Raw genomic sequence first — 8,878 nt, 5'->3', positions numbered from 1 at the left:
TGTATGTATGTATGTATGTAAGTATCTCTACTCGAGAAAAAATTCTGGCTACAGTACTCAGTGTGAGTAACTTCAGTGAATGAGTAATAAACACGTTTCATTCAAAAATCCATGAGACAGACACTGCAAGTACTTCGCCCTATTCTGACATTTATTTATATTACCTTCTCTAAATATTCGTTTAATAATGATTTGGAAAAATGTTTCTTCTGCTTAGATTCATTATTTTGTAATCATGTTTTTTTATATGTCGTTTATTTTCAAATACCAAAATTTGCGACTGCAGTCTAAGAGTCATGTGATTAACCAGTGAGACAGTATTTCAGGTCATTTTTTGTGCAGTGCACTAAAGATGAACAAAATACACAAGAACAAACCTGCAGTTGGTATATAACTGCTGTCCAACCAATCAATCTGCACAGCTTTTGGATGGATTTCCGTTCAGTTTAGCTCTACAGAAATGCACGTCCCCGTGTGGCAGCCATCACATCACCCAGACTTTAATGACCTTAGTTTATCCAGTAGTTTGGTTTGCGACTAAATGCCTTCATAGCTCTTTCAGACTTGGATGAACAATTTATTTAGTGCAAATGAATATTAGAATTGTAACATTGCTTTGTAAGATGGTTGACTTTACTTGCTATGAATCATTTTTTAGCGTCATCATTAGGAGCTTACAGCCATGCTAGCTGCTTTTTGAAGCTGCATTCACCCTGAAGAATAAGACAGACTGGTGTGTGAACCTCAGACGCATTCACGATGATGCGTTCTTTCCTTACAACATAATTCCAAGAATTAATCTCTGTAGATTTGTTGTGTGTTTGTTTTTTGATGTGTTGACATAATGCAAATTAATTTCCCATTGGGGACAATAAAGTTACCATTGACCTGTAACCTGCCTCTTTTCGTCTTTCATTTCTTTTCTTTTTATTTATCTACATGTATTTATGACCTCAATGAATGTAATAAATACGTCTGTTGAGAAATTTCTCCACATTAGTGGGCAAATGCACTGCTGTGACTCTCTGTGATACACTTTGAGATAATAAAAAATAATAAAAATAAAGCAGGGATTGTGTCTGCAGTAATGCCTGGTTCCCACTCTTGGGTGCTTTTTATTGTCTGTTCAAACGACACATTAAATACAATGTTCTACTGCCAAATGCTTTTTGCTGCAGTATGATTAAAATACCTTCTACCGTGATGAGACAGTGAGCACTACATGCACTGCTCATGACGTGCTTAAATAATTCAGTCTGGTGTCGATATCATTTTCATTTTCAGATCTGTTGCTTGTCAGCGATGAAGCCAATTTTCAGCGCGCCCGCTGCAGACTGACTGCAGGTAAACTCCGATAGGTCTTCCAGCACAGCTGCACAGCTACACGACTGTACAACTCTTCAAAGGGCTTTAAGGATTCAGAGCCTACTTTATCAGCTGGACAAGGAAAAGCCCATCTCCTACGGTTATACAGCATTAAGGAAAAAATGTGGTGACCTTTTACATTTTTCGCTGAGGAAAAAAACATCCCGTGAGGAATGAGAGGCGGAGGTCAGTTTGAGAGTGTATTCATTCTCTGGTTAATGTCCAACAGCCTCACTATCTAATCCTCAGGTCGCATTAAATCCAACCAGCCGAGCAGTCATTTGTGTTTTCAATTATGCAGTCGCTGCGGCAGGAACTTTCTGTCTCTTCCTGAAAGACAAAATCATAACTGCCGTACGTTACTACGAGCTGTCTAAACAGATGATCCCAGAAAGATATGATACTCATCTTGCATAATGAATCCATCACTAGAAAATCACTTTGCCTGCAATTTTCCAGAAAGCTATGCATGTTTTCACTCTGAAGACTATCGCTACGTTTCAATGTTCTATGAATAACAAGGAGCTCGACCGTTTCCAGGTTACTGTTGACGGGGAGATTCAAATCAGGTGAAAAACTTTTTCAGGTAATCTTTGTGTTTCATAAACTCCACCACAAATCCTGCAATGCAGTAATGCAGTACGTTAATGTAACCACAGCAGAAAATACATTTACTGTAGAGATTTAGGCAGATGTTTAATATTTCTTCTTTGACTCCACGTCTGAACAAACTGTTTATTCCAGTGCTTATACCTGACAGCAGACACTGGCTGGTTCACGTGTTCCAATATCCAAACAAAGATGCAGTAATACAAGGGACTGAAAAAACCATGAGAAATTGTACATTTTCTTAGATTACATTTTGAATGTAGCTCTTTTGAAGTATTTTTACAGTAGAGTATTTACTCTTCTGTAAAATACTGCAAATACTGCAAACATGAACTCAAACATTTCTTTTCATTTTTTTATGGTTCATCAGAAACATGCCTCACTCACCTCCCCGCTTTAGTAATGATCATCTCTGTACCGGCCTCGTGGAACTTCTTCCACAGCTCCCTCTCGTGAAGGACGACCTTAATGTTCTCAATGTTCTGAAGGAAGAGTCACAGTTACAATCAAAACTACTCAGACCATCCAAGAAAATGCAAAATAGTTGCATATAAACACCAAAGGGAGCAATTTATAAATCAGCCTAACGCGTACTATTTCACAGTCCATCCAGAAGATGCAAGATTGCCCTCCGTGCGTACCTGGTCGGGCTCGGTGGAGCTGGGAACGGTGGGAGCTGTGGACAGGCCCAGTCGCGACTGGTCTGGAAGCAGATCCGTCTCCCCGCCGGTCTGGAGCCGGCTCACATGTTCGTCCGTCACAGTTGAAGCTTTCTCCTGAAGCATCGCTGCAGGATTAGAAGAATACCCAGCTGTCAGATTTATCAGTGAGCAGCAGTGAAAGCAGAGGGGAACTGCCACCGTGGGTCAGACCTGGCACAGGACGTTTTCCAGATGTAATGTAGCCTCATGTCATATACAGTTATAAAGTATACTCCTATTCTATTACTGTGAGACAGCATTGGCCTTAAATCAGTGGTGCCAAGAACTTTATTAAGCTATGGTCATTTTTTGCTATGCAATGATTAATGTGGAAGCAAAACTTTATTTCAAAGTTTTTGTTTTTCATTAAATGTTTTAAACACTAGTTTTTGTTAACTTAAAAAATGATCTGAAATAAAACAACTCTCCCTTTTATTCAACAACAATTCTATCTTTTTGCCACACCTTTGTGTGTTTTTTACACAAATGTAACAGATTGCACGTCAGTGGGAGTGCAGATCACATGTTGTGCGACTGTGAGCCTGCACAGCTGTGGGCCATCATCTTACATATTTAGGTTTTTGAATTTAAATATGAATTTCTAAGATTTAATTGGAGTGTGTAAAACGTCCCCCTTCTCCAAAATAAAAACGTCCAGCTAAGCTTTTGTAGTATGAAGTCAGGTTTCCATTACAGACCGCACACTTTTTGCCAATGAAAGATTTTCTATTTGAATGACATTTTTAGACCCAATTGAAGCATTTTTGAAAAAGTGAATGCTATATATATGCAGCCTTTATTTTTGTAGTTGAAATCTTTGGTTTGGGCTGGGTGTGCAGGTACCACTGGCTGCTGTTGTTGATAAATTCTATGGAGGAAACTTGAGCCAAGTAGTGGTTTTATACTGGGCATACAAACAGAGAGACAAAAAATGTTGAAAATACAGTGATAATATTCAAGTGGCACAACAGAGGAATGAGGTTTCAATATTTCTCTTCTCTCCTCACACGCTGTTTGCTTTTAAGTCGATATCAACAATGCATCAGCACAATTTTCCGTTTGAAGTTCACGCCAGTAATGAGGCAAACATTTTTCTGTTAACTGAGGGTCACAAAACTCTCTGTGCTACTGAGCTACTCTGTACTGCCACATTTCATCCATTAATCTAGAGAATGCCAGCACCTGAGGACCATCTCATGTGAACCTCGGCCCGTAGAGACTTAAACATGTTTAGCTCCGTGACAGCCAAGCTCAGACTTTATTAAAGATTTGTGCACGAGACTCCACAAAAGGGTCAAAGTCTCAGCAGTAAATTAGGCTGACACACTGTACAGTGAACATCGCTGCAGCTGAGAGTGCAGCTCTGAAAGGCTGAAATCTTCATTTCGATTTGAAACACAGAACTGTTAACAGAAAAAAAATCAAGTCAAAGTAATACATCGTTAAAATGGGAGACTCGTCCTTGTCATTATTATTTTGTCCTCACACGTACAGAGTCACTGCTTCTGTTCCTGCCTCAAACCTCGATGCAGCTCTCTGTGTGCTTCGTACTGCAAGTTTGCAACTATTACTTCTGCTTCAGATGCTTTTGTTTAACTCCACAAAGTTAGACAAAGTCTAACTACAGTTTAGTTTTCAGGTCATTTCTAATGGTTGCAAATGCTTCTGTACTTCTGTAAGGCAAAAGCTGCTCGGAGTATGCTAGTGTGAAACCTGTTGCTGCGGTCTCCTAGCCTCAGGGCTGCACGCTGTGGACGTGAGCCTGTAAACATAGAGAAACCACTCTCTGAGCCATGAAACTGGAGAGGTGGCATCCAGTGTAAACGGACGGAGACCTTTGTGAAAGCTAATAAAGATAAGATCTGACGAAGAAACAGCTACAAGCTTTTTTTCTTTTCTCTTTTTTGTACAGTGTGAATCTAGGCCTTTCACTAGTTCTGTTTAACTGATGAGCACAAGCCAACAGCGCATGCATGAGCCTGTTTCTGCCTCACACACGACATCCAATCTGAGGACTATTCCGGACATATTTCTGTCCGTTATAACATTTCGATAGACTGTAAATAAATACATGAAAACAAATCCATGGCACCAAATATGTTTTCAGCATCTAAAGGTTTTATTTAAACATGTAAATCCTGAAGGGATCCTGGTTTGTTCCTGCTGCTTCCAGGGAGAAGTGATCATCTAAATGAATCTGCTTGGAAAATATTATAGTGCACTGAAAGACAAAGAAGTAATGGCTGTGCAGCAAAGCAAGCAAGAAACAGGGGAAACAAACTGCACACGAATACAGATGAGCTGCTCATTTAACTGCAAAGCTTCACTTTTACTTGTCTTGCAAGCAGGAAAACTGTTCGGTCGAAGGCCTCACAGATGAAAGTCGTGAAACTTGGCAGCCATCTTAAAGCACCAATCATTTTGAACCTTTGCATTTTGAAATGAAAATATCATGCAGAAAATCACAGGTCAAATCTCATTTTTAATAAAACAATTAAAGGTTCTGCCACAAAATAAGGTTTTCAATGTTCCCCTGTGGGAAACACTGCAACAACCGTCTCTGCTGGTGTGGCGTTCTCTGACACATTTAACTTAGATGTCTCCTGTTTATGATGCCACGCTACAGCCAGCATCCGTGGGCCTGTTGTTCACATATTTTCCAGAGGTCTGCAGAAAGACTGCAGAGTTTGAAGTAGCAAATACCAAAAGCCTAAGACGCTAAAAACAGTGCGTGTGTGTGGAGATGTGCTAACTGTGTGAGGCAGATGTAACACATTTCAATCTGCCGCCATTTTGTGTCAACAGCTCTGAACCATGAAGGCCCGGCATCAGTGCTCAACACGTCCTTCTCAACAACAAACAACGTTAGCTGATGAGGACATAAAGAAAACACCTTCCACTGCTTCTAATCCGCTGACAGCATTTAAACCTCAATGCAGACAAACAAAAACTCCTCAAAATAAAATGAGCAAATACTGATGCATGGAAACAATAAAGCAATTGTCTGGCTTTTAATCTACGTCATTTTTTAGTGTAAAATGCAATGATCACAGCAGCTTGCATATTTCTTATTAAAGCTGGGCTTCCAATAATATTTTAAAACAATCAAAAAACTGAACACGAAAAGCTTTCAAACCATCTTCCATTCAACACAAATATTATAAAATATATGAAGTGAACCATGCATTTTGAAATATTTTAAATAGCAGTATCATTAACTAATTACTTTTAAGCTGGTGTGTGAAAACTTCCGAGCACAGGCCAGTGTTTGTAAAGAAAATGTGAAAGTCAGCTTTCTTAATAATGTTAAAGTGATAATAATAATAATAATAATAATAATAATAATAATAATAATAACAGCCAGTCAAAAAAGTCAGCATGCACATGTTCTGAAATAAATAAATATCAATAAAAACAAGTAAATAAAGATAGAAATAAAAAGCTAGACTTGCTCATCCCAGCTCTCATTCAGTCTGGCTGTCTCTCTGTCTCTCTCTCTCTGACTGTCAGTTTCAGCGCTTCCTTGTCAGATTTCTCTGTGGACTGAGTACAGTGGGTTAATTACAGTGGGTTGATTCCCCCACAGAGTATCACACTCTGGATGACACAGCATTGCTCTCCCCTCTTGAAACAAACAGCACTATTTACAAGTCGGTCGGCAGCGCGGACGCTTCTCTACTGTACCTCACGCAGTCAGCTATCATCTGCTTAAATCCATCTCCGCGCACAGCAGCTCGGTCCTCGGCCTGCAAACAGCAGGGTTCCTCCCCTTCCCACCGCGGCTGCACGTGCTTTTAGAAGATAACTGCTCGTCTCGAGCGCTGTGCTGACGGCTGCAGCAGCGGCGGCTGTCCGCTGGGAAGTGCCGGTCGGTTCGGCTGCCTTAGTGCCTTTCAGCTTCTCTATCGACAAGCCGCGTTCTGCGCCTGTGCAGTGCGCACTTGGAGCTCTGAGGGGGGATCTCAGTGGGTTATTTTCTTGGAAACACACACACACACACACACACACACACACACACACACACACACACACTGCAACAAGAGCTTTGCTACATTGCTACACGCAGTAGCTCAGTCCCCCTCGGTGTGTGAAAGCAGCAGGGAGAAAGTGATTCGTTGCCCACTGCTCCTCTCACCGGGTCAGCCTTACAGCTGTGGTGTAGAAACGGTGCCCTCCTCTGAGCCTTGGTATCTTGGTAGCATTCCCAACACCACCAGACTATAATGTGCACTATTATTATTATTGCGTTTTCATTTGAATGCATGTCTGGTGATTATCTGGTAATTGCTGTATCAACCCTCGTCATTGCCTCGGGTCACCAGGCCGGACTGAACCTATGCTGACTAAAGTGAGGCTTTAATGTAAAACCAAGTACAACCAGTGAACAAGACAATATTCATAAAATATTGTAGAAGATAACCCCAGCCTTCTCTCGCCTCCACGGGGCTTGGTGGTGACCCTGACTCCCCGTCCACGATAACCCACCTCATGAACCAGGGTAGCCCCCAAAACACTGTTCCCCACCCGACATGAAGCCACGAAATTATTCAAAATACATTCTAACAACTTGTGCGTGTAACCACCAATAAAGAGCTTTGTAACATACAATGGAATCTCACACTGAAAACAGCGAGCTGTGTGCTACAGTAGCACATAGGCCGCGGTGGATTTCTATTAACAGCCTCACAGCGGTTTAATAGAGCGCTCGCATTACTTGTGCCACTGCAGACATTGTGATTAATATGTCACTTGCAAATATGCACTGGCCCAAACCAGCGATTACCTATTAGGAATCCTGGATTATTCATAACATTTAATTATTTATTTTGATCAGCATGTATATAATAAACGCTGAATGAATCGAGACCACAAGCAGATCATGCCTACTCAAATAACTGAGAAGACATTTTGAAAGAAAATAAAACCTTCGTAAATTCTACGTTTAACAAGGTTAAATACATGGATTAAATTAAATTAAAAAATAAAAACTTTACGCATTAAATGTGTTTAAATGACTCTTCCATCTCCATAAAGACCCGAATGTAAAACCACTTGAGAATAATGTTTAGGAATATGAGGTAGTGTTGAAAGCCGTTTTGTCAGTGTGTGTGTGTGTGCGGTAATAACCCAGCAGCAGCAGCAGCAGCAGCAGGCATCCTTCTGCACACTGCCACATGCAGCAGGGCTGACGCGGAGGCCGCGCTGGGTCTGCAGGTGAAATATACGCTGTGGCTTCGCGTTAAATGAAGCGTGAATCTGCAGCGCGTCTATAAATCAGATGCCAGCGTGACTTATATGTCTGCTTGGTGACACGAGCGCATGAACGGCCCCGGTTGTCACTCAGCTGTGTGTGTGTTTGCAGCTCTGCTCCGCTGCCTTTCCAAGCAGGCTGATAGCGCTGCTGACAGACTTTCTCCAACTCCTGAAGAGCGGAGAGTGAGCTGCTTTATTCTCCAACCTCAAACTATTAACTCGACACACATTCTCGCCCTGCCTCACTCACTATAAACACCACCGTTTATGCTCAATTTAACCCAAATAAATACATTTCTCTGTCTTTTTATTTTTTACCTTGTACCTTGAGTTTGCTGGCTCATTAAACTATCAGAAGTAAAAGAAACGCGCAAGAAGTGTTTGTCTGTCTCCACCACAGAAACTGCAAAAGCCTTCATTACGATGTAGCCGCGTTTATCTCCGCATACGCCCTTATTGTGTCACAGCCAATTAGCCAATCAGTTCAATTAACCAGAAAGCAATTAGACTAAAGCCTGAACCCTTTCAAACCACATAAATGTGCGTGTTGTACTCTCAGGAGAAGTGTGACCCTCGTGTAGCGCGGCTCGATCAATATCAGAGAGTTTGGGAATTCACAAGACTTTAAATATTTAAGTGCGTGAAAAACTTGCGTGAAAGTGTTTAAGTGTTTTCACAAGTAACTTAAAAAATGTGTTCAAATACTAAAATAACTGCATTTGTACTTTTTGACGGGCTTTAGTTTGACACAGACGCAGCACACTGAACTGTAAAGAGTAATTCCAATAACAGATCATAATACACAAAAAAACTGCTTATTTTGTTATTTGGCGAGCTTCTTACCTCCCGTCCTCCTCTCTGCGCTGCCTGACCTTTGTACTCCTTCAGCCTGCTCTCCAGTCTTCAGTCCTCCCTGTGCCACACTCGTGCAGCACCTCTGCATCTGCTGC

At 41.2% G+C, this 8,878-nt stretch overlaps 1 protein-coding gene across 1 annotated transcript in view; it reads right to left on the bottom strand.

The window, feature by feature from the left end:
* The window catches only part of tbx4 (T-box transcription factor 4), a 31,225-nt gene extending 22,418 nt beyond the window's left edge, over positions 1–8,807 (bottom strand). Inside the window, exons 1-3 of the mRNA XM_005752012.1 lie at positions 8,772–8,807; positions 2,616–2,761; positions 2,362–2,456 (exon numbers count right to left, since the gene is read on the bottom strand). Of these exons, the coding sequence (XP_005752069.1) occupies positions 2,362–2,456; positions 2,616–2,759 (239 nt within the window). The 5' untranslated portion in view covers positions 2,760–2,761; positions 8,772–8,807. The remainder of the gene's footprint in view (positions 1–2,361; positions 2,457–2,615; positions 2,762–8,771) is intronic.
* Positions 8,808–8,878: the final 71 nt, after the last annotated feature.

This window comes from Pundamilia nyererei, unplaced genomic scaffold (assembly GCF_000239375.1).
Source record: "Pundamilia nyererei isolate P.nyererei 1_Seehausen unplaced genomic scaffold, PunNye1.0 scaffold00338, whole genome shotgun sequence".
Classification (NCBI taxonomy): Eukaryota; Metazoa; Chordata; class Actinopteri; order Cichliformes; family Cichlidae; genus Pundamilia; species Pundamilia nyererei.
Note: the sequence above shows the minus strand (reverse complement) of the source record. Positions and strands in the feature narration are given on the sequence as shown.